This window comes from Varanus komodoensis, unplaced genomic scaffold (genome assembly GCF_004798865.1).
Source record: "Varanus komodoensis strain SLA01 unplaced genomic scaffold, ASM479886v1 scaffold1, whole genome shotgun sequence".
Classification (NCBI taxonomy): Eukaryota; Metazoa; Chordata; class Lepidosauria; order Squamata; family Varanidae; genus Varanus; species Varanus komodoensis.
In genome coordinates this window covers 57209349-57234472 of record NW_025335268.1, presented here as the reverse complement: position 1 = coordinate 57234472, position 25124 = coordinate 57209349, and the positions used below count along the sequence as shown (strand labels likewise).

The 25124-nt window shown below is 40.4% G+C and overlaps 2 protein-coding genes across 4 annotated transcripts in view; one reads left to right on the top strand and one right to left on the bottom strand.

The window, feature by feature from the left end:
• The window catches only part of WASF1 (WASP family member 1), a 76205-nt gene extending 53590 nt beyond the window's left edge, over window positions 1–22615 (bottom strand). The window contains exons 1-2 of one of the 3 annotated variants that reach the window (XM_044426658.1): window positions 22440–22615; window positions 2446–2605 (exon numbers count right to left, since the gene is read on the bottom strand). The gene's annotated coding sequence lies outside the window, so the exon portion shown is untranslated. Of the gene's footprint in view, window positions 1–2445; window positions 2606–22005; window positions 22030–22439 lie in introns of those variants that run through there. The other 2 variants (XM_044426666.1, XM_044426676.1) reach the window with 2 other exon arrangements.
• Window positions 22616–24738: 2123 nt separating this feature from the next.
• CDC40 (cell division cycle 40) overlaps window positions 24739–25124 on the top strand; it is a 51933-nt gene continuing 51547 nt past the window's right edge. Inside the window, exon 1 of the mRNA XM_044426642.1 lies at window positions 24739–24954. Coding sequence (XP_044282577.1) covers window positions 24751–24954 — 204 coding nt within the window. The 5' untranslated portion in view covers window positions 24739–24750. The remainder of the gene's footprint in view (window positions 24955–25124) is intronic.

The following is a 25124-nucleotide window of genomic DNA, read 5'->3' as shown; positions in this document are numbered from 1 at the left end:
TCTTCACTTTGTGCCATTAGAGTGGTGCCATCTGCATATCTGAAGTTGTTCATATTTCTCCTGGCAATCTTAATTCCAACTTGTGATTCATCTAGCCCTGCCTTTCTCATGATGTGCTCAGCATATAAATGGGCAGGGAGACAGTATGCAGGCTTGCTGTACTCCTTTTCCAATTTTGAACCAGTCAGTAGTTCCATGTCCAGTTCTCACTGTTGCTTCTTGACCCACATATAGGTTTCTCAAGAGACCAATAAGATGGTCTGGTACTTACATCTCTTTAAGAACTTGCCACAATTTGTGATCCGCACAATCAAAGGCTTTGGCATAGTCAATGAAACAGAAGTAGATGTTTTCCTGGAACTCCATGATCCACCATACGTTGGCAAGTTGATCTCTAGTTCCTCTGCCTCTTCAAAACCCTGCCAGTACTTCTGGTAGTTCTCAGTCCACATACTGCTGGAGCCTAGCTTGTAGGATTTTGAGCATAACTTTGCTAGCATGTGAAATGAGTGCAATGGCGCAGTAGTCTGAACATTCATTAGCATTGTTCTTCTTTGGAATTGGAATGTATACTGACCTTTTCCAATCCTGTTGCCACTGTGGAGTTTTCCATATTGAGTGTGGCACTTTAACTGCATCATCTTTTAGGATTTTGAATAGCTCAGCTGGAATACTGTCTCTCCTCCACTAGCTTTGTTGTTGCTTAGGCTTCCTAAGGCCCTTTTGATTTCACATTCCAGATGTCTGGCTCGAGGTCAGTGACCACCCCATCGTGGTTATCAGGGACGTTAAGCTCTTTCTTGTATAGTTCTTCTGTGTAATCCTGCCACCTCTTCTTAATCTCTTCTACCTCTGTTAGGTCCCTGCCATTTTGGTCCTTTATCATGCCCATCTTTGCATGAAATGTTCCCTTCAAATCTCCAATTTTCTTGAAGAGATCTCTGGTCCTCCCTGTTCCATTGTTTTCTTCTATTTCTTTGCACTGTTCATTGAAGAAGGCATTCTTATCTGTTCTAGCTATTCTCTGGAATTCTGCATTCAATTGGGTGTATCTTTCTCCTTCCCCCTTGCCTTTCGCTTCCCTTCTTTCCTCAGCTTAAGACTAAATTGTATTTATTATTTATTTTTATTTATTTATATTGCGATTTATATCCTGCCTTTTTCCTACAAAGGGCTCAAGGCAGCTTACATCATCTCTCCTCCTTCATCTTATCCCCACAACAACCCTGTGAGGTAGGTTGGGCTGAGAGTCTGTGACTGGCCCAAAGTCACCCAGTTGGCTCCATGGCTGAGGGGGGACTAGAACCCAGATCCTCTGAATCCCAGTCCTATGCTCTTAACCACAACAGCACACTGGCTCTAAATTTTGCAACAAGAAGCTCATGATCTGAGCCACAGTCAGCTCCTGGTCTAGTTTTTACTGACTGTATAGAGTTTCTCCATCTTTGGCTGCAGAGCACAAAGTAAATCTGATTTCTATGTTGACCATCTGGTGATGTCTATGTGTAATCTCTTGGGTTGTTGGAAAAGAGTGTTTGCGATGACCAGCGTGTTCTCTTGACAAAATTCTACCAGCCTTTGTCCTGCTTCATTTTGTACTCCAAGGCCAAAATGTCCTGTTTTCCGATTATCTTTTAGCTTCCTACTTTAGCATTCCAATCCCCCATGATGATGATAAGGACATCATTTTTGGTGTTAATTTTAGAAGGTGTTGTAGGCCTTCATAGAACCGGTCAACTTCAGCCTCTTCAGCATCAGTGGTTGGGGCACAGACTTGGACTACTGTGATGTTGAATGATTTGCCTTGGATTCAAACTGAGATCATTCTGTCATTTTGGAGATTGTATCCCAGTACTGCTTTTCCTACTCTTTTATTGACTATGAAGGCTACTCCATTTCTTCTGAGGGATTCTAGCCCGCAGTAGCATACCTGATGGTCATCTGAATTAAATTCACCCATTCCTGTCCATTTTAGTTCACTGATTCCCAAGATGACTTTCCTTTCACCACCAGATACATCCACAATTGGGTGTCCTTTCGGCTTTGACCCAATTGCTTCATTCTTTCTGGCGCTACTAGTATTTGTCCTCTGCTCTTCCCCAGTAGCACATTGGACACCTTCCAACCTGAGGGGCTCAACTTCCAGCATCATATCTCTTTGCCTGTTGATACTGTCCATGGGGTTTTCATGGCAGGGATACTGGAGTGGGTTGCCATTTCCTTCTCCAGTGGATCACCTTTCATCAGAGCTCTCTGCTATGACCTGTCCGTCTTGGGTGGCCCTGCATGGTATAGCTTATAGCTTCATTGCGCTACATAAACCCCTTTGCCATGGCAAGGCAGTGATCCATGAAGGGCAGAGGGTCTACTCCAAGTATGACTAAATTGTAATACAATCCAATATGTCTAGGATTAAAGCAACAAAGTAATATTAACTTAACTTACCTTTTGTTCAGTTGCCTGCTTTCAGTACCAATAGCTACTGGTGCAGGATTTTTCACTCTCAAAATAGTTTTCTATGTAGCAGCAGGTACTGCTACATTACCAAGAAAGCATATCCTGCAATCATTACTGGCTCTCATATCTGGGCAGGAGAGGGTCACACCTAGAAGCAAAAGGTTAATTTAAAACTATTTAATCTTTGACCTTTCTCAAATGATTGTCAACAACCACAATTAGTGTAAATTATAATGTCAACGTCTGCCCACTGGGAACAAGACTACCAATACATTTCATGCAAAAATCACTAATCATGGCGGGGAGGGGAGGGTTGACATCTGTCAGATTGATAGATTAATAGAGGTACCAGACTTTCAACTAGTACTAGTTGAAGCTTTCCCATCTACCATTGGCAACTGAACACATCAATTGATTTTGAAGAAGGTAAATGTCAGGGCCATGTCTCTTCCAAAATATAATTATTCAACAAGTATTATTTAAATTGAACATCAAATTAGCAGAAGTCCAGTCCAGTAATAGGATTTTCCCCCTCTCCTCCCCACTGTAGACCTCCATGACATTCTAAAAATCTGCTCTAGAGGATTTCTCAATCATCCAGAGAAAATTTTGAAAGGGCACAGGGTGGCTTCATGGCTCATCTGATGAAGTATCTCTGTATCCAACATCATCATCATCATCATCATCATCATCATCATCATCATCATCATTATAACATTTCTATGCCGCCCCTTTATGTTATCAAATATACAGTGTGAGAAACAGGAGATAGAACATTTTAGTCCCTTCCCCCTGTAAATTAATAGTATCCCTCAGTATGGGTGAATACCATTTAATAAAAATTTGGGAAAAAAGGGCAATTACAGAAACAGCCCTAGAAGTTTTCAATTATTTGAAATGTTTTCTCATTGCAAAAATTAAAATGTATTTCATTGTCCAAATTATGCATAACACCATTCCCACCAAACATGATCACATCAGCTTATCCCAAGTAATATTTCATTATCATACTGATTTGAATGCACATGATATCACAAGTCCCAAAGTAAGGAAGTGCTGCATGTTAAGTAGTTTTATAATTATGTATATAGCACATGTTTTAAATGGGAGGTATCAATTTCTCTAATGTGAAAGTACTGTTATGCGAATGCAAGACAAAATTTAAACAATCTGATGTGTTCATTAGGCTACAGCTTTCCCCTTGCATCCCCAATAATTTTCTTCAGAGGGCTAGAGGACTATTCAGAGCATATTTGGGGCACACAAAGCACAGGAAAGGACCACATCTGCTTTCATAATAATGAATGTAGTCCACTGAGTACTGGATTCAGCTGGAGATCTCAGCTGTCATAAATGAATAGTCTTTAAGGCTGTGAATATTTGCTTGAAAAATATAGGCAAAGCCTACTGAAATCTTAGAACTTATAAGGATGCATGGGTATGTTTTCCAGGTTTGTGGGGGCATGGCTTCAGTGGCCTTCCAATGTAGTGCACCATCTCCCAGAGGCACACAAAAGTTAAATCAGGATCATATAGTAGATCTCTGATGATTTGAAGGAGATTGCAAAGGGTTTCAGACTGTTAGTAATTTAACAGTAGCAAGCAAAAGTAAAAACAATCTCTGCCAAGACTGATTTTGGCAAATCTCATCTCTGAGTTGTAGTTTTCTTACCTATAAAATATGAGGGGTTTTTTTTTTGTCTTTGATCAGTTGTTTGTGTAGTCAAACAGCCATGATGGTAACTGTTTTAGAATCTCTTATCTACAGTAACTTAAATACGGACTCTACTGTTTCCCTTCCAAAAAAAATTGTACCTGGCTCTGCTTAGTGAGCTTCAGGGCTCTTGTATAAACAAAGTTAAACCCTCATGTCCCAAGTGTGTCCATCCACAGATTAACAAATATCATAATAAATCTCAAATGTAACCAAATTATGTAACATTTACTCAATATTCAGAATTTTTACAAGTTCTAGAATTCAGCAAGAATTTGGCAGCGAGTTTTTGGCAGTGTTTGACAGTGAGCTTTTGAGTTCCCTTTCCAAGTAGCAGCTCAAGGAGTCTCCTCTAGGACACAAGCAAGTATGCAAGTATGGTAACACATGATTAACAGTGTGGGTGGAACCTTAAAAGTTGTTGAAGGGTAGGGCAAGAGACAGAGGTGTCAAAGATAAAGATTTGTGTCTGTTGAACAAGCTGCTCAATGTTGTATGATCTGTTGTGTTAAGGTAAATGAAAGTGAGTGTGAACAAGATAGGAGTGGCTTGGGAAGAAAAATAAGATGAATTGCACACAGACTTAAAGTGATGAAGCAACTAGGTGAAAATACTGGAGAAGAATTTGGTGGTGTGGGACTCAATTGAGTCAGGAAATTCTGGAATATAGAGATAGCACTGATTATCATCAGCATATAGGTAGTACTGAAAGACATGGAATGTGAAGAGATCACAAGAATACCATGCAGAGCAAAGCTTGTGATACTCTAGGTATTATTGGACTGCAGATCCAATCAACCCTTGCGAGCCTGGCCGATAGTGACACACAAGGATGTAGTAGTTGATCAAAATCTGGAAGGCCACAGACTCCCCACCCTTGGTGCAGAGAACAGCAGAAAGCAAAGAACAGAAAAAGAACACAGGAATGATATTTCTTTTGGAAATACTGAGAGCACCATTTGACATGTAGGAAGTTAATCAGCTAAGGTGAGACTTGCCAAGCTCAAAAAGAGGATGAAGCAAGAGACAGGCTGAGTAGAATCCTTTAGATTTGATAGCAAAGAGATATTCAGTGATTTCAGTAATGACGATTTCAGTGGAGAGATAAAGGCAGAAAGTAGGCTGGAAGAGATGAAGAACAGAACTGGAAGACAGTTCTTTATAGATAGTGGCAACTATATCACAGGACATCCTTCTATGGGATATTCAACAACCTCATTTGGTTGTTGAGCCCTCTTCCTAAGCTATAAGGAGGAGAGAGGCCTGGCTCCAAATTAACAGAAAGTGATGCACTGACACTCTCAAGAAGGCAGCCCTGAGCCAATAATAGCTGGTGTATAGAGACACCCATTCCTTCATGACAGTGTCCTGTATGAGATGATACAGAATCATATCCATGCACTCCTTGCTTTGGGCACACAATACTGTTAAACATTTGGGACGATCTACAGCTCATTACGGGTTGCACAACTGCATTTCCTTATTCCTTTCTACCCACACTGGCCAAAATTAGCACAGGCAGTCCACAGGTTAGGAACGTCTGAGTTACGAACAACTCATACTTACAAAATTACATACATGTATTTGGATATGGAATGGGCTTCCAAGGGAGGTGGTTGAGGCCTTATCAGTAAGGATATTCAAGGAAAGATTGGACAACCACATGTTGGGGATTACATGAGCAGAGCTGGCTAGAGCCAGGGGTCAGACTAGATGGCCTGGGACACCTCTTTTGACTCACTTTTTGTTTCTTATGAACACATGAAGTGTCATAACACTTCTATGAATATCTCTAGAAAAAAGCCATGAATCTCTCTAGAGAATCTCTATCTCTAGCAAAAGAAAAAAACCATGAATATCTCTAAGGAGCTAGAAAACCATTTGGTGACACATTTCTCAGTGTCTGCATACTTCCCCAGAGATACAGTATTCATGGCTTTTCATTCTGTGATGACTGGATCCTAGACTCCACTCAACCTTCTAGCAGTACAATCAAACCCTGACTCTCCAGCACCAGGTTCTTCTCCATCATCAACAGTTCATGTTAGGTTTAATGTTACCTCAAGAATATTCCAAACTGTTTGAAGAACTGTTTCTTTTATTTGTTTTTGCAATACTGTATACCCACACATATAAGTACAGATTCTTTCTCTCTTCAGTACCTGTAGTTACTTTATTATGACTGTATTATTATCATGATTATGTTATATTGTGTTTTCATGAATAGGGAAGTGTTTCTTAAGTGTCTTACCTGCATAGAAAGATAATATATATGCCTACACTATGACAAACATTTGGCTTACTCATGTGATCTGACTTGCATACAAATCCGACTTAAGGACATTCTCAAGAATGGAACTCATCTGTAATCCAGGGGCTATCTGTATAGAGATACCCTTGACAGTGTGTCTTAGACCCAAACAAAGTACAAGTCTTACATAAGAAAACCATGACACCTGCCAAGTGTTAATGAACATACAGCAAAGGAAATTTACAAAATAAGCTTCAGAAATATTAAAGTTTTGAGTTTCATGATTGTTGTATTAAGAGACAGAATGATACTTTTAAATTTTTGAATATTTCTACTTTTAAAAAACTAATATTAAGAGGGATCCATCTGACCTCATAGAAAACAACTATGTATTATTGTTTTAGCATGCTAAATCTTATGTTAATATGATTGTTCTCTCAAAATAATTTCTTTATTAATCAGCCTGCATTCTACCAAAGAAGTAAGGAGAGGAACTAAGCAGCATGCCCCAATAGTTTGGAGATAAATAATAGTAGCAAGGAGGATGAGCAGATAGTGATTGGTGCAGCATATTTGAAGGCAATATGACAGAAGCTGCAAGGGTAGGAAGACAGACTGATAATATGGAACTCATGAAGGAATACAATCAAGATGTGACTAGCCAACTGATTGAGTGAAAGAGGGGAAAGGCGAAGAACTGGGAAAGAATGCCAATAGCATGACCTTCAGGACAAGTTGCTTGAGAGCATGAGAGACCTACCAAGTCAACAACAGTGTCAGAATGAGGAAGCCAGATTTCCATAAGGTTAAACAATCAGAGGGAGGGGGAGGAGGTGAAGATCATAGATAAAGACTGCTTTCTGAACCAGGGAGTAGCAATTTCTTAGAGAACATATGAAACAAATGGCGAGTGGGTGCCATAATGCTGAAAATACCACCAGAAGGCTTAAAAATCTTTAAAACTACTTTAGAAATTTATTTGCACTTTACAGACCAAGTGGCTTTCAAAGATAGTGCTGCTATGGAACTGCTGGTGGAGCTAAGGATTTTTAGTCTCTTAAAACATGATTCAAGTAAAATAAATAATAAACCATTCTAGTATTAAGACAATCCATGTGGTACCACATATTGCAATAGCTGTAAAAATAAAATCCTTCAGCTGGAATGCACTTGTAAGTAGTAGTATTAATTCCTACCTGTAATTAGCATTTCACTGCTGCAATGAAGGTGTCAAATTCCAGGAGTCTCCATTTCCTAAGAAGTTCTAATGGTATGTTAGCTAAAATCCAAACTGGTAAACCATCAATATATGATTTCTGACAAGGAGTTCTTTGAATCAATCTCTTCAAACTGTCACCTTCAACATTAACCTAGTTTCATCTGAACATACTTATCTGAAGCTTAATACAAACAAAAATATTCACTGTATTCTTCTTTCTGCATCATTCAGACATAACAGAAAGGAGTGCAATTTTCCATATGTGAGTAGTTGCATCCATGCAACCCCTGCAGATATTCTTTCATCCAAGGCTTCATTCTTGCAACTCTCTCTAATTTTTTCATCTACTGAGTCATTTTAATAATGGCTTCCCTTAACCCTTTATTTGTTGATTTAAAATACACCTGCTTTGCCAATAAGTACTTTCACTCCCCCCCACTGGACACTCATGAGATTTAATGTGTGTATTTTAAATACAAATGCTGGTTGTTTTCTAATGTCAGATGTTTGCTCAGTTTTCCAAATTACAGTGTGTCACTATACATTTCTACTCAGAAATCCCATTGAGTTCAATAGCACTTATACCCACATAAGTGTGTATAGGACTGAAACTTTAGGGAGCAATCCAATGCAGTTTGGACAGAGAAGGGGCCTAGAACACCCAATAAAGCATGGCCAGCACAGGCCCTGTACTCTTTTCTGTCTAGACTTGCATAGAATTTTGCCTTTAGAAGCTTAATTTCTGAAAGAATAAATATATTTCAAATTTAAAGTGAAGACAGAATTGTCTTCTCCCTTCTGATCCACTATTCTATGCAATTCAATTATAATTCCTGCAAGATATCATACAAATTCAACTTTTATATCCTGCCATCCTAAAATGAAGATGGACAATCTTCCAATTCGAAATCAAAGTCAATGATTAAAATCAAAGCACCCTAAATAACAGATTAGAATGCTCCAGAAATTATTAAAAAACCAGGAAGCTAATATTTTAAAATATAAGCTTATCCAATTGTTAGACCCAGGACAGACGGTATGATCCAGCACAGTGTGCCCCAGTGCCTCTTGACACCTGATCTATTCTTCCCACTTACCAAAAAAAAAATCAAACCAAAGTAAAAGCCTCCAGCGGCTGCCATCTTCATTTCCCACTAATCTCTCAGGCTAACCATAGGGCTGGTGATTGCAGGTGGATGCTTTCCTCTGCAACAGCCACAGCCACCAAGGAAATTAGGTGAGAGGATTCCTGTCACTTTTGTCTGGAAAGCAAAAGGACACTAAAAGTAGTAATTGGGGTAGGAAAAGCCGTGGGAAGAAGTTTGGAAGGTCTGTAGCAAGCCAACACAGGAGGATAAGAAAACAGCTGAGAGCCAGTGAAAGGCTACTGCAAGAAGCCAGTTTGGGAACCAGCTGAGAGCAGTCTGGGGGTTTATGGAAAGATGTGTGCTTCAATATATGAAAGGATAGGAGGTACATATGAGTGAGAAAAAGGGCAAGACAGGGACGATTCTAGGGAAGATTTTAGAGGAATTCTGGAAAAAGAGCAAATATGGTTTGTCAAGTACTTGCAGTGAAAAGGAGAAAAGAAAGATGTCTGCATACGTGCACACTGGATTCATGGTGTGCTTGCATGCATGTTGTGTGAGAGAGGGTGGATGAGGGCATGACACATGCGTGTTTAACTCACAGTGCTGAACAACAAAGAAAGGGGTGAAATGAGTCGCCTGGCCAGGCAGCGGGGAAGAGAATGTTCACCCTCTGTGGAAAATGCTTGTTGGCACTGAAAACTGGGATACAAGCAGTTGTTTAATGTGTTGAGCACTCAGTCTTTCAGGCTGGTTCCTTATCCTTTTGAGACTCGTCATGCCTCCCATGACAAACATTTTATGGTGGTGCCCAGAATAGCTTATGAAATTGCTGGATATGCTCACAGATCTATTCCTAGATTAAACTTTAGAATGCAAGGTATCTAACAATTGATCCTGCAGCCCAATAATCAATATCAGTCAGTCAATCCACAGTTTCTTACATTACATAGGTTCAAATAGGCCAGCCACAGGAACTAGAAGCAACAGCTGCTCTTCTCTATAAACTACAGTCCCCAATAGCTAACAGAAGCCATCATACTTGGATTTCCTCCAAAAATTTTAAGGGCTTGCTACAATGGACAATAGAATGATATGGACAGGCCAAAATTCATATAAAGAAGGGGATTTAAAGCAGAGAAGCAGACATCTTGTCTGTTGCCTTTAGCTTGCAGCTCTCTTCCTTCAGGTATTTTTCTTCTTGATAATTCTTATTCTGGCTTCAGAGTTTCACTAGTATAAAAATGTGGTGGAAATAGCACTGACAATGAAAAATAGGTAGCAGGGAAGGGTTAAGCAGCAATGCAAACTGCTCTTAATCTCCATACTATATGAACTGGTGGTAACCTTGCCCACTGCCATTACATATGTCTGGCTAGCCTCTAAATAAACTTTTAGTTTAAGCTACTACTCAAAAAGCAGCTTCAGCAATTAAGACCACAATAAATGGTTTTACAAATCCTATATGCAGTGGATTCCAAATCATTGGACACCAAACTATAAACTATTTAAATACAATGTGTATTTATTTGAATAATTTTAATAGACTCAAGCATGTTACATCCATACAATGATTATTTACATTAGGAAGCCCCCTCTCCATGCAAATCTACATATGAAGGCCATTACATCTGGAAACACTTTAAGAAAATAAAGAACTTAATTGACATCCATTCCTTGCCCACAGCTTCAAGTTATTTTCTTCCATTATTATTATCTTTGACTTTATCTCTGGTTATTTTAGATACCCTGCATTACAAAACATTTGATCAGTTGATTTTTATTATCTTTATACTACAGTCTTTTTTTGAGATGTGATGGACACTGTTCTCTTTTTAATACATCAGTTTTCTGTTGTGCTTAATATACTATCCTCTTTAATACATATAAGCTAATTATGATGAGTGGATACATTTAAAAAAGAAAAAAACATAATTGAGAAAAAGGGGAATATAGATAACACATTACCTTACAAGGCAAAAATGAAAATCAGAACCAGTTGTTTTATCTTCACAACAACCCTGTGAGATAGGTTAGACTGAGAGTCAGCGACTGGCCCAAAGTCACATACTCAATTTCATGACCGAGTGGATTCAAGAACTTGCATCTCCTAAGTCTCAGTCCAACACACTACCCACTTATGCTAGAAGTTTCTGACTTTATATTCAGAGAGGCTAAAGCATCTTTCCAATGCTTTCTGACTGGTATAATGTTATAATGCCATAGTTAAACTGGAACACAGATACAGCAGTAATATAAAATACAATATTAAAATTATTTTTAATTATTTAAATGCCTGGAAAATAAAAGGGCTTTTACCTGGAGCCAGAAAGAAAAAAGGGTAGGCACCAAGCATACCTCTTTGGGGAGCTGATTCTATAAATGGGTGTCACAATTGAGAAGGCTCTTCTCCCAATCACCACATTCCTTACCTACCTTTCTTTTTCTGGCCCACACTGTAAAAGACCACTCAGAAAAGCTCCACTACATGGCACTGAGAAGATGCAAAACAATGCTGGTGGAAAAGAGCTTGAGAAGGATTCCAGAAGATGATCTTAAGGCACAGGTAGCTATATATAGGAAGAGGCGTTCCTTCAAATAACCTGCCTCTAGGCCATTTTGGGCTTTAAATATTAATAGTAACACTTTGAATAGGGCCCAGATGTCAACTGGGAGCCAGTACTGCTCAAAGAAGACTGGTGTGCGATGGTCTTGTGGGTCAGTCCTCATCAACAGCCACTATTTAGAATCAATTGAAGTTTCCACGCCATTTTCTAATCCAGCCAGCCTATCCAGAAGGATGCCATAGTTGGCATTGAAAGTCACTGAGCAAATCCAGGAGAATCAACAGGGTTGCACTCCTCCTGCCTTTCTCTCAGCAAAGTCCATTCTACAGGGAGACCAAGACAATTTTCATTTCAAAACTAGTCCTGAAGCCTGATTGAAATAGATCTAGATAATCCATTTCATTCAAGGTTGCTTGAGTTAGTTGCTCAGCCACAACCTGCTCAAACACATTGCTCTGGAAGGGAATGTTGGCAACAAGCCTGTAATAATTCACATCCTCTGGGTCCAAATTCAGCTTTTTTTAGAGTGGCTTAATCACAGCCTCTTTTAAAGAGGATGGTGCCACATACTTTTTCAAGGAGGCATTCACAGCCTCCTTGACCTAGGTACAAATACCTTCCTTAGTTCTAATAATGGGCCGTGATAGGCAAGGACCAAGCAAGCAGGTGGTAGGCTGAACCTGACCAAGCAGCTTGTCCACATTGTCAGGCCTCAATGACAGAAACTCATCCAACAAAACTGGACCAGATGGTGCCCTGGACACCTCTGTTAAAGGAACTACATTAATTATGGAGTCCAACTTGTAATTCATCTGAGCAATTTTATCTTCAAAGTACTGTGCAAATGCATCATAGCAATCAAACAAGGAGCATTCATGGTTTCTTTTTCTGGTCCACATTGTAAAAGACCCCAGACCACTCAGACAAGCTCCATTAGACAGCACTGAGAAGATGCAAAGCAATGTTGAGGGAAAATAACGGACTTTTTGCCACTGCCATGGAGTAGGCTTGATAGTGAGCTCTAAGCCAGCACAAGTTTTCTTCCACCTGTACTCTAGCTATCTCCCCTCTTGCTTCATTGCCTTCAAATCAGATGTGTACCAAGGAGCTGGCTGGGCTCTGCTTGAGTGAAGAGGGCACATGGGTACGATTGTGTCAACTGACCAAGCCATATCCATATTCCATCAAGAGACTTGGGCTTCAACAGGAGAACCATACCAGCTGGAAAGTCCCCCCATAGCCCTCTGGAAACCATCATGTTCCATTACCCTCCCTACCTGCCCTATCTCATTTCCTTTCATTGCCTCCTTCATCTCCCAATTTCCCTTCTCATGTTCCCTCTGGAGAGCTTCAGCTATTGAGCAGCAGAAATGTTGTAAGTAAATTACATAAATTGCTGCTTTCACATCCATACAGAAAAACATTATAAACTGTCACTGTTTTCTTGGCCTGTCAAGCTATCTGTCCCCACTAAAACCTAACACACATTACGCTCTAGCTTAGTGCAAATAAAGTATACTTAACTGAAATAATCACATAGCATTTCTCTGCCTACCCATGCTTTCATTTTCCTCATTTTCACTTGTCTTTTTTATTGGATTGTAAATCCCTTTAGTAGGAATCCACTACTTTTTCTTTGCAAATGGCAAAGCCACTGTTATTCCATGATAGTATTGCTACAGCAGATATTGGGGCACAGTTTTATTATTTATTTATTAAAACATTTTTATGCCGCCCCATTCGCCGAAGCCTCGGGGCGGCTCACATCAATAAATACTGGATCTGTTAAAGGGACTACTTCCTGGGTTTGAACCTTTACTGGATGGTTCATTGACAGGACACATACTCTTCCAGGTTATGTTGCAGATATTTAATTACTAGAAGAACTTTTATGAAAAACTTTTAGGTCATGGGTCCTTAAACTACGTGTGCATGGCAAGGTGCCAGCTTGCTTGCAGGGAGATCGTTTTGGACTCGTTGAAAGAAAATGATCTCTGAGCAGGCATCCCCCTGCCTTTCTGCGCCACGTGCCCATCGCTAGGACCTTTCAACTGGCCCCCTATTCAAAAAGTTTGAGGACTCCTGTTTTAGGTAGTGGTTGATGGTTTTCAGTTGCTTTCTCTTTGGGTATAGATCTAGCCAGTACTTTTTTTGTAAAAAAAAAAAAACCAAGCAGCCCACATGCACTATTTTAATGATTTTTGCCACTGACCTGCTACGCCCGACAGCATTTTCACTTGGAAAAATCTGTTGGAAAAATCCATCAAAAAAAGGTGCTGGAACGCTGTTCCGGTGCATTCTATGACAAAAAAAGCTCTGGATCTAGCTTTGTCATGTTTTCATTTCCCTCAGTAATGGTGGGAATAATCCTTTGACCAGTAGATATTGCCTAGGGGCCACAGGATCCCAGCTCCAAGGGCACAGACATATCTCTAGCCTTGGAATTGGTAATCAGACCCCCTACCCCCTTGCAGCTGCTGTGGAAAGAACTGTGTGAGCTGTTCTTCAATGTCAGAAAAGCAACCTCAGAAATGGGGAGAAGAGGCTGTTTTGTAGAGCAGGTAGGGGAGGAGTTTGGAACAGCCAAGATACAATGTATCTTGAAGTTACTCCTGCCTCCTCCCTTCATCTCTGAGATACCTTGATCAAATGGCTGAAGACAGTGGTCAAGGAAAAAAGCAGAGCATGAGGAGTAAGGAGGCAAGGATCACCTCCACCGCACCATCTCTGCATAGCACAATTGCAATCCTCCAAGTTCAGAAATTCATACTCATATCAATTAGATTTCACCCTCAATCTTAGAAACCATGAATGTAAATCCTGTACATGTTATCCCCTGTCCAAAAGTCAGGAACAAATATTGTCCGCCCTTAAAGTTTAGCATTTAAAAGCAACTGAAAACTTAAACAATTTCTCTGGTCAGTTGACTAGTGTCACTATTGTCTATTACGTTGCTGTACCTTATGTTGCTGTCAGGGCCTTGTTATTATAGATTAAGCCTATAAAATATGCCATTGTTGTATTTCAGGTTGAAAAATAACATATGCAGGGATAGAAGTGAGGAAAAAATGTTTGAATAACCCATAAATATGTTGGCATATTGTCAGGCTACCATGAACATACCTATTTTGTTTCAGTAACATTCCTTTATTAGGAATTATAGTGCGGCAGAATACAATTTAAAGCACATTTACAACTTAACTTTTACTTAAGTTCCACCAAAATGAACAGAATTCATAATGAGCCTAGAATTAAAGGAAAGGTTTGTTATCAAAATGTTTATGTTCCTTTCAATAAAATTACTTGCTTGTGTGTAACTGTGATAAAAGCTAATCTCAGGTATTGTTTAGAACTGCATGTGCCAGTTTCACTATATAAACAATGGTAAGCAAGAAATTTTTGTGCAACTGAAAACTATGCTTTGGAAAGATATGCTGATTAAACATGCTAATTTTAAGGAGGTTCTTTGATTTATCCCACCTGCATACAATCTAGGCAATGTAATTTGCTTAGACAAAGAATACAGCCATAATATAAATATGGAAAAACTCAATATGTTCATAGATTTGGCCAGGACTGGAGAATGCAACTTCTGAAAACCCTAATACAAACCTAATAGTACTGCTGTAACAGCCTCTGAAAATGAATCAATAACATGGACTGGTATTGCAAAAAATTATACAGCAATTTGTACCTTAGTACTACATTAGTACTTTTTCACAAAGACATTTGCACTAAAAGAGCTTTTCTGGTGTGCTGTGTTTTAATACTTTTTCATGTGATTTTAGATGGCCTTGACATTATTTTGATTACATGGAATATAAATATATTAAACATTCATCAGAGTGAATAGGTAAGAATTAAAAACTTTCTAAAAGCTACCTATCTTACCTCTCTTTTACATGTGCCCAGAATAGACACCAAGCAGTCTGCCAGAGGAAGGAAATCCCTTTCTCAGTGCCCAGCATAAAAATACAACTCCTTTTTCAAATATTTTTTCACCAGTCACCTAGTAGTTCGAAAGCATGTAATATGACTAGATAAATAGGTACCACCTCGGTGGGAAGGTAGCAGTGCTCCGTGATGTCATGCTGGTCCCATGACCATGGGATCATCTTTGGACAATGCTGGCTCATGGCCTTAGAAATGAAGATGAGCCCCCTGTTAACTGCTGGCTAAGTCGAGTAAAATCTGCAGGGACTCCTTTACATTTACCAGTTGGCTACTACTTTTTTTTTAAGGCAGGCTAGTAATGTTGGGGTACTTATTTACAAAGCTGGTCTAGACAATAACATTTACAAAGAAACAGATAAGTATTCCCTTCTTAAAACATAAAAAGTACAAGACTGTCAGGTTTGCCTCACCACAAATGTGAAGGGGAATAGTTTATGGAATTTGCTCCCCCGAGAAATACACCTGGCACCACTGCTGTACACCAGGGGTCCTCAAACTTTTTCAACAGGGGGCCAGTTGAAAGGTGCTGGCGGTGGGCAGGGGACAGTGAGAGGGTGGGGGGTGCGTGTGCGCAGCGAGGTGAGGCAGCGACTCCAAAACCTCTGAGGCAGGCCGGATAAATGGACATGAGCATGGTGGGCCAGATCCAGCCTATGGGCCGTAGTTTGAAGATCCATGCTGTACACATTCTGGAGCCAGGCAAAAACTTTTTTACTCAGTCAGCCTTTTAATGTTTAAGTGATACGTTATTATCTACAGCCAGATCTTCATTATTTTCTGTTCTGGTTCTTGTTTTGTTTGTTTTAATTAGGATTTTGTATTTATTAATTTGTTTAATTTTGTTAGTATTTTGCTGTGTTTAGTTTTACTTATTGTTTAATCAGAATGTTTTATTGATTGTTAATCTGTTTCAATATATTGTATGATGTCTCCATGTTATTGTGGCTAACCGTTCTGAGAGCCAATATGGCCGAATGAATGGTATACAAAATTTTAATAATAAAGCTACAAAGCAGACCAGTGATTTTGGTTCTTCTTCCAGGAGGATAAACTTTACATTTAGAGCTTCAATGGATCTGTGCATTCTTTGGTAATGAAACTGCTGGTGCTTTACAGCAATACAGGCAGTCCCTGAGTTATGAACGTCTGAGTTATAAACATGTACTTATGAACAAACTGTCATAAAGCCTATTACTTTTCAAAAAAAATATGAATTGAAAAAAAATCATCACCAACATAGAGAGGAGGAAGTGAAAGGGGAAAGAGGGAGGGCCTCCAAAGCATCACCATAGAGAGAAGGAAATGGAAGGGGGCAGAAGGAGGCCTCCAAAGTATCACCACAGAGAAAGAGAAAGCAGAAAGGGAGAGAGGAAGGGCTTCCAAGGCACGTCTTCCTGCCCCACCCATCCAGACAGGGAAATCTCTCCAACATTTCCTTCTTGCAAAGAGGCAGCAATGGTGAGTTTGGGCAGGGAAGGGATTCTGAATATATTCACACTTTCTCCACTTTCACAGGGATCCTGTTTCCCTAAGCCCAACAAATCCAACTTAAAGATAGATTTCCATTTTCTCAGGAATGAAGCTCATTCATCACCTGGAGACTGCCTGTACAAGAAATCTATTCTGGCAGTCTTGAAGAGGTATAATCACATAATAATGAAGCAGATGATAAGGGAAAAATACAAAAATTTTCCACTCTTATTTTAAGAATGCTAGATTAGGAGGGCCTTTATTTAAATCAAATCAATTTAAATTATTAGTAAGACTAGATTTAAATCATGGTTTTCTACATAATTTGCATGCATACCTGCCTTACCTGTAGATAGAGGATCATCATTAAAATATTCCTATTAAAATATTTAAATATTAAAAACTGGGAGGGGGGTTATGGCCTGCTGCCATTATAGGTTTTCTCCTAAAACCATTATAGGTTTTCAGAGGAAGAATATGATAAACCTCAGACAATACACAAAAGATCCGAAGAGTTGTGGATCTGCTTGCTCCTCCCTCCTCCCTCTTAGCTTCTTGTGCAGATGTATTCCACTCCCATCAATCTTCTATTCATTGGATTTTTTGTAACTTAGCACTTAAGAGGTAAGGGTTGATACATAGATTTGCCAAAGAACAATGGGATTAAGGTCTTTTTCTCAAATCTGTATGTTTATTTTATAACAATTTTGCTGTGAAGAAGCAGTATGTGATCTTTACAGACACAAACTCACAGTTCTGAGAACTGTAAAACCAAGCATATGTGATATCTTCTAGACAGAAAAACTACCCAATTTCAGAAACCTCTGAAAGAGCATGACTTTGTGAATGGATCAATGAAACTAATTTATCAACCAATTTAAACATTGCATGAATATACAGCCTCATGCTATGTAATTAAAAAACAATCCTTGTTTCATAATGAATAACCTTTGGACTATAGCGTATCTTAAAAAAGAAAATAATCTTTGGAGAGGTTCTTCCTCAAAAAGCATTTTATTTTTAAAAAATCCAATTTAAATTTTTAAAAATCCATTAAAAAACCCATTGATTTTTATCCAACCTGTGCTGGACAAATAGCAGACACCTGCATGACAACCTACAGTAGGCAATAAACCATGAGTATTATGCCATATGAACCCAGACTCTTTTCCTCAGGGTGATTTGTTGTTTTCTATAGTCTTTACTGGGATTTGTTTCATCCATGGTGGGTTGGTGGGTCATTCTTGTGTGAAGAGGTGGGAAGCCCTACCAAGAAAACCTTTTTGAAGAAACAGGAGTTTTAATAGGTAGCAGTCAAACTTTGAAGCTCCAGTAAAAGGTGGTGAGATGCTCTTATCCCTCTTCTCAAGACCTTGAGCTGGGAAATTGGTGTAAAAGTTGAAGGGATTAGGACCTATCAGTGGAATCTAAAAAACCCTGACGATCCCATTGCCAAGGAGAGGGGGATGAATCCCTCCACATCCTTTCCATGAGCCAAGATTCCTTACACCTTTACTGTGGCTTGACTGCAGAAAGCAAGATGCAAAAAAAAACCAAAAAAAAAAAAAAAACCCCAACACCCTATTGGGAACCAGTGTGTTAATATCCATGGATGCTACCTGCTGCGTTTTGACAGCAGATACCCACCCCTACCCTTGAACTAAGACATTACCTAGGTTACATTTCCTTTTTTAAAAAATTCAGAAACACACACAACTGCACCTCTGCATGTGCAATTCCAGCTTTTTCTTTTCTTTTCTTTTTTTTTTTTAGATTAACAAAACTACTGGCATTCATTTTTAAAAAGGACAGCGAATGACTGACAGGCCCTCAAATGTGCCGCATGGATGAGTTGGAAGACCTATCAAAATAGAGACTGTAAAAAGAGAGCTTCAGAAAAGCAACAGCAGCAAAAAAAAAAAAAAAAAAAGAATGGGGGCAGGGGGGAGGTTTGAAAAGCCAAAATGGTTCCTGAATATGGTAGGACCTGCAAACCCCCTGCAATACATGCTGGTGGACTGAGGGGGAGGCTAGGGGCAACAATTCACCATGAATTCAATCATCTGTAAGGTGTACCATGACTTTATTTTTACAACAACAAAGCTATGGTGGCTTGTTGCCAGGTTGGGTTAGTATGATGTGCAAACCCACAGTAAAGTTGATTCAGAAATATGCATTAGAATAATTTTTTATAGTGTAGCTCTGGTCTACCTCACATGAAGGTTGTTGCAATCAAGAGCAGACAAACTAACATGAACAGGAATCAAGTCTCTTTCATTTTAATGGGTTTGCTCTGAGTAGGACTAAGATCTGATAAAAAAGGAGATCAGTAGCTATCAGTGGCTACTAGCCTTGCTGGCTCTGTGCCATCTCTTTTACTAGAGCTAGCATGCCTGCATACACCAGCTGTTGAGGAGCTTGGGCAGGTGGAAGTCTTGCACACATCCTGCCTGAGGGATCGTGTGGCAGCTGGTTTGCTACCCATATGTACATAGTGCTGGATTGATCCAGCATGGTTTTTTATGTTCTTATGTTTAACCTAGACAAGGAGAACACTGGGGAGCAATGTTCCCATCTCCATTCTATCAGACTGGTGCTGATTTGCCTCACTCCTCTTCCAAAAGCTGAACAACCAGTGTATCTCAGCCTATGTCCATTTCCCTCTGTCTGGACATTTTGGAGACAACTGGACCGTAGGAATGAAAGCATCCAAATATCACCTATCTATATAATTGCTCTGTGTTCATGTGAGTCCTAGTGGCCAAGAACTGGCAAACACATTAGTCATATAAAGGTCAATTAAAGAAGATCCTTTGGTATGTATACCAGTACAGGATACACAGTATTAAAATCAAGTTAATATGCCACATCCTCTATCCTTAAGCCCGGGGTGGGGAACTTGTGGCCCTTCAAATGTTTTAATGTACAATACCATTAGCAGTAGTCAGTATAACCAATGGTGAGAGATACTGGGAGTTGAAGGAAAAAATATCTATGGGGGCAATAAGTTTATTTATTTATTTAAAACTTTTATATGCTGTCACCACATGCCTTGGCATCTGGGGATGGCTCCCACCCCTGCTTTAGGATCAGTTGTCCTTGGTCAGTTTTAGGGTTCTACAGCAATATTCAGGATGATTGCTAAAATTCTAAATATATGTTTGTCCCCAGAAAATGGCTCTCTAGACTTGAATTCAAAGAATAGCTTTTAAAACTATGTATTCTTCTTATAAATACCCATTTATAAGAATACTATGTATTCTTCTTATAAATACCCATTCCAACTCAGATAAGAATATTCCCACAGATGGCCATGTCCTCTAAGTCTTTAGAAATAATGGTAATTTACAGCATTACTCAAAAGGCAGATACATTCTGCAATTTATTGATGTTAAAACTACAGATATCTGAAAACCTTTACAGTAAATACAGTATAGACTATAGCCACACAGTCAAACTTAACTACGCACCCCAATCTCAAAGGCTAGTGAATAAAGGCAGTGCAGAACTAAACAAAACAGAAGTTTATGAATACGTATCTAACCAATCTTTCTGAACACAAGACCTGGCTTGCACACCATGATGCTGGCTCCTGACCATTCCTACTTTGCTAAACAACTCAGAGATGTCTTCTCTTTGGCCTTTTGCCTGTGATGTGCAGACCCAGAATTCTGGGCTGCTGATATCAAAAATGAAACTTTTAACTCCAAAACAACAAAATATTTTGCTTTTATGAACTTTCCATACACAATATCAAGTTTTTATACCAGTATAGAATGCCTTTGGTTTTATTTTTTTCATTCACTTTTTCTAGATGGAACATCTGCAGTACAGTGCTGCAAAGGTAGGACTGTATTGTAAACAGTATTTAAAAAAATACTTGAACCTTCCAGCAGTTGAACCATACAGTTTGAAGCACTTCTAGGCAAAGTTTCAAAAATTAAAACTGCCTTCTAGGAAGAAGTAATTCCAAGCACTTCAAATAAATCATGCAAATAAATATTGGCAGATCACATAGATGCATCACATGCCCCAGACTCAGACTCTGCAACATAAAATATAAAACCTGGAATTGTAATGCTTTAGATCCTAAACACCCATAAGTTTAGAGAATTAAAAAAGGTATTCTTCTAATACCTAATTATTTAGCACTGGCTTTTCAAAATTTGTAAAAGTCACTGCAGTCTGAAATACATCCTATCTTTAAGAAATGCTATACTTGAATATTGAATTATAACTCCTAATGTCTATTTTATATTTGCTTTAAAACGCAATACACCATTATTGGAAAGACCAAAACAGAAAAGCAAATAAAGCTGGAAGTGGTTTAAATGTATTAACGAAAGCAGGGGGGGGGGGGAGAGATCTCAATTCTTTAAGGAGTTGAAACCACTTCTTTATTGCCACCGTCATATCATCAGAACCACTTTGCTTGCAGTAGTTTTTATGTATTTAGAGAACATGTATATATTTTGATTGCTATCAAATAGTTAAGGTCTCCAGGCCAGTAGCCTCTCAAGTCATATTTAAGACATACAGAAGGTAACAAATTTAGCTTCAAAAACATATATTTTTTAATTTCATAGCACTTCTGATCCTTACACATAGAATACATTTATATACACAGGAAGGCAACTACCCAATGCTGCCCCAATTCTTACTTATGCAGGTCCTGATGAGAAACGTTTCAACCTGTCATCGTGTTTTAGGTAGCTTCATTTTGACAAAGTATATACAGTACCCTCCATGAGTAGATTTCATTACACTTTGTAACAGAATTCAATATAAAGAATCCAATATAAAGAAAAATGCATATCAAAGATATTTCTCTGTCCCTGCCATTTCTTCACTAAAACCTTGTAGACGAGACCTCATCTATTTATTTCATGCTAATTTAGCTAACATAAATATAATCTCCAGGGTTTGTAGTCACAACCACTAAGGTAGATTAAGAGTTCCAGTTCACACTCAAGCATGGGCTGAAACGGTGAGGAAGCTTCCCGGGCACCCATGCTTCTTACCTCTTTAGTCACCAAAAGAGGTGTATGCTTGGGGGGGGGGCGTTATTATGGGGGGGACGGCAACAAGTTCGAAGCATGGGGCATCAAGAGTAACACTTGAAAGAAGCATTTAAGCAATATTGAGTATGTGACAGGAGTTGAAAGCTGGCTCGAAAGAGAGGGAGCGAAGAAATGTTGCCAAATTTTAAACGGTTCCTTTACTGCAGGAGGATGCAGATCTACAGAATGGGAAAAACTCCAATAGAGGAACGACGAGTAACCAACCTTATCTACGATCTCTTTCAGGATTTCAAAAGTAGCTTCTTGACCGCAGCCTCACCTTCTCTTTTCTTTCAGAGACCACCACTTCAGTATCTTATTGCAGTCGCGGGAGAAGAAAATAAACTAACCGGAAGCATCTACATGCCCCAATCTGAGCTAATGGGGGGGGCAGGGGGAATAGGAGGCAAGCTACTGACACCGACCCACTCTCTCGTCTTTCCTCTCCTCTCAGCTACACATAGGAGGCGGAAGGCATGAAAGGTGGGAGGCTTCCTCGTCCATCCCTATGTGGAACTATCACTGAGGAGTATCCTTGCTTGCTCTGCGAGCGGGAAGAAGAGGGCGTACGGAAAATCAGAAGGGGGGAGCGGCGGCGGCGGGAAGAGAAATGGTGGGGGGGCACTGCGGTGAATGCGGGGCCGCAGCAGGGCACTCACCGTCTCTCGCTCGCTCCGCTCTTGCAGCAATAAGTCGCCTCGTCCGCCTGCTTTTCACATCTTCATACAACCGCCGCCGCGCACCGTGCAGCCCCTCCCCTTTCTGTGTCTGTTGGGTTCGTGCCAACCGGGTCCGTTCGGGTTGGAAGTTCGACCGCTTCCCTTCAATAGCCCCACTGGCGGGCAGCCGCTTGCGAGAATTCGGAGGACGGGCGGGCGGTGGGGGCAGAAAAGGAACGAGGGGAAAGAGGAGAGAAAACGCGGACCTTCCCCCGCACAAAGCTTCACAATAGACACACAGAGCGGCGCGCGCGTGTATGTGTGAGTGTGCCGAAGGCGGGGCTTCTTCTTCGGCTCCAAGCACTCTCTCCTGGAATGGGGGTGGTGAGGATGGCAAGAAGGGAGGGGAGGTGTTGTTCACGTAACCACCTGACCGGCGTCCCTTACAGCTCTCTTGACACACAGTATCGGGAGACAGCCGCCATACACGCACCATCTTCCTTTTCCCCCCTTCGTAAGACCTCGGGTGGTACAGGCTAGTTTTGTTCTCCGTAGCGGTGAGAGTAATGGAGGTAGCAACCAGAACTATTGCGGCGTTTACTCAAGCCGGCTTCTTGCAGCCAATCAGAATGAGAGGAGGCGGAGCTGGGAGCTGTTCTAAGGAGACGGAGAGAGAGGGGACGACGATGTGATATAGACTGTCTTTTTGTGCATACCAACTCAATTCGGTATCAGTCTTACTTCTTGAAAAAGAGAAGAATTTGCAGTGGTAATTCGTACATTCTCTGCCGTCTTCTTCCATTTTCTTTTTGACAAATGCTTGCTTAGAAATGAAAGGAGACAAGGAGCTCAAGATCAAGTTCCCCGGACTCTGAAATATTGTCACAAAAGTCCTGTTAAAGTTTAGGGCCATGGCCCTAAAGTCTTGATCATAGGATTGTTTTCCTTGGCAACAAGTTTACTTGGCTACAAGCCGCATCCATCACAATTCCGGATAAACATAAATAAGATTGAACTACAGTTTGTTGATTCGTTGCATGTTTATTTGACAGTCAATCATATTAAACTCTAATAAGGCAATAAATGATCTAACTACCGAGAAGTTATTTCAATTATTATTAAAGTTTTACTTCTGAGTAAACATGCATAGGATTGACCTATAATACATACACACTGCAACGTGTCTACTCAGAAATAAACCCCACCGATTCTACAAGAAATGAAACTATTACGAGTGGCATCGAATGGCGATTAGTAGACGTTAGTTCTTCCTCAATGACCATTGAAATGAATCGGTGCTTTTCCATGGCCATTCGGTGTCATTCGTTTTAGCATGTCTCGAATTAAACCCTAATATACCCTAATTAAACCCTAATAAAACCCATTTTGCGGTTTGTTGTTGAAAGGGCATATATTTCACTAAATACCCCTCCTCTACAGTTAAAACTGAAATGACTATATTTTAATACTTAATAATATGAATTATTAGAGCTCAGTTTAATAGCATAAAATCTGTGAGAGGCGGAGTTTGCATTGCACGGTAGAAAACTAGGAATGTCCGCACGAGTTTCTGTATTCCTTGATGCAGTCCCTGCCCTTGATAGTAAGATGGTAAAGATGTAACATCTTAACGAAGAACGTTGTAGCATTTTAAAGACTATGAACAACATATTCCACTACATGTTTAGCTGGGAAGTAAATCCCACGGATTTCAATGGGAATTACTCCCTAGGAAGGGTGCGTAAGATTGCAGCCTAAGGCTAAGCGAAAGTTTCATAATGTTGGCTTTTCTGGAAATAGTTCGAAAAGTTTTGCTTATTGATGGGAAATTCTGATAGGTTTGTGTTCCAGGATGTGTGTGTGTAGAATGGTGAGAAACTATGTCTCTTAATTCAGTTTACGACAAACAGTGATGTTTTTCTTTCATACTTACCGCCCCTCTTGTACGTGTTTACTGGGAAGTAAGTCCCACTAAATTCAAGAGAGACTGCTTCCAATAAAGCGCATTTCAGGAATCAAACAACCTTAGGTTGGTCAGATAGGGAATTGCATGCTGGGATTTGTATATCCGTTCAAAGTCCTTACAACGTTTAATCTTAAAATCCGCGAAAAGGATGCATTGCGCCTAACGAGACGGCATTTTGGTCGGCGCCTGGAGTATAATGCATGGTAAAGCATTTGAGGCATAAAATTAGCCAGAGAACCCGAACGGATAAATGATTCGGAAGCGGCGTTACAGAGCTGCCAGGACGAGGCGGGCGCTCCTCGAGTCCCCGCCCCGCGGCCCGCGGCCCACTTCCGTCTTGCCAAGATGTCGGCCGCCATCGCTGCGCTGGCCTCGTACGGCGGCTCCGACTCCGACTCCGACTCCGGGTCTGGCTCGGAAGCCGAGGGCAGGTCCGGCCGCTCAGCGCAGGCCGCCGGCGGGGACGCCGTGTTGCACCTTGCCTCGCCTGCCTCTGCCCACCAAGTGCTATTGCCCGTGGTGGACTCGGCCCCGGCAGTGGCTGTGAAGGTAAGGGGAGCTGCTGCGTGGTCTTGACCGGGCAAGAGTGCTGCCTCTGGGCGCGCAGGAACTGTGCCAGCCGAGCGAAAAGGATGACCTTTGGTGGTGCGTTTTCTGCCGCAGGCCCGCGGGGTGGGCGTGTGAGGTTCTTAGTCTGCCAGCTGCCTTGTAGCTTCTCC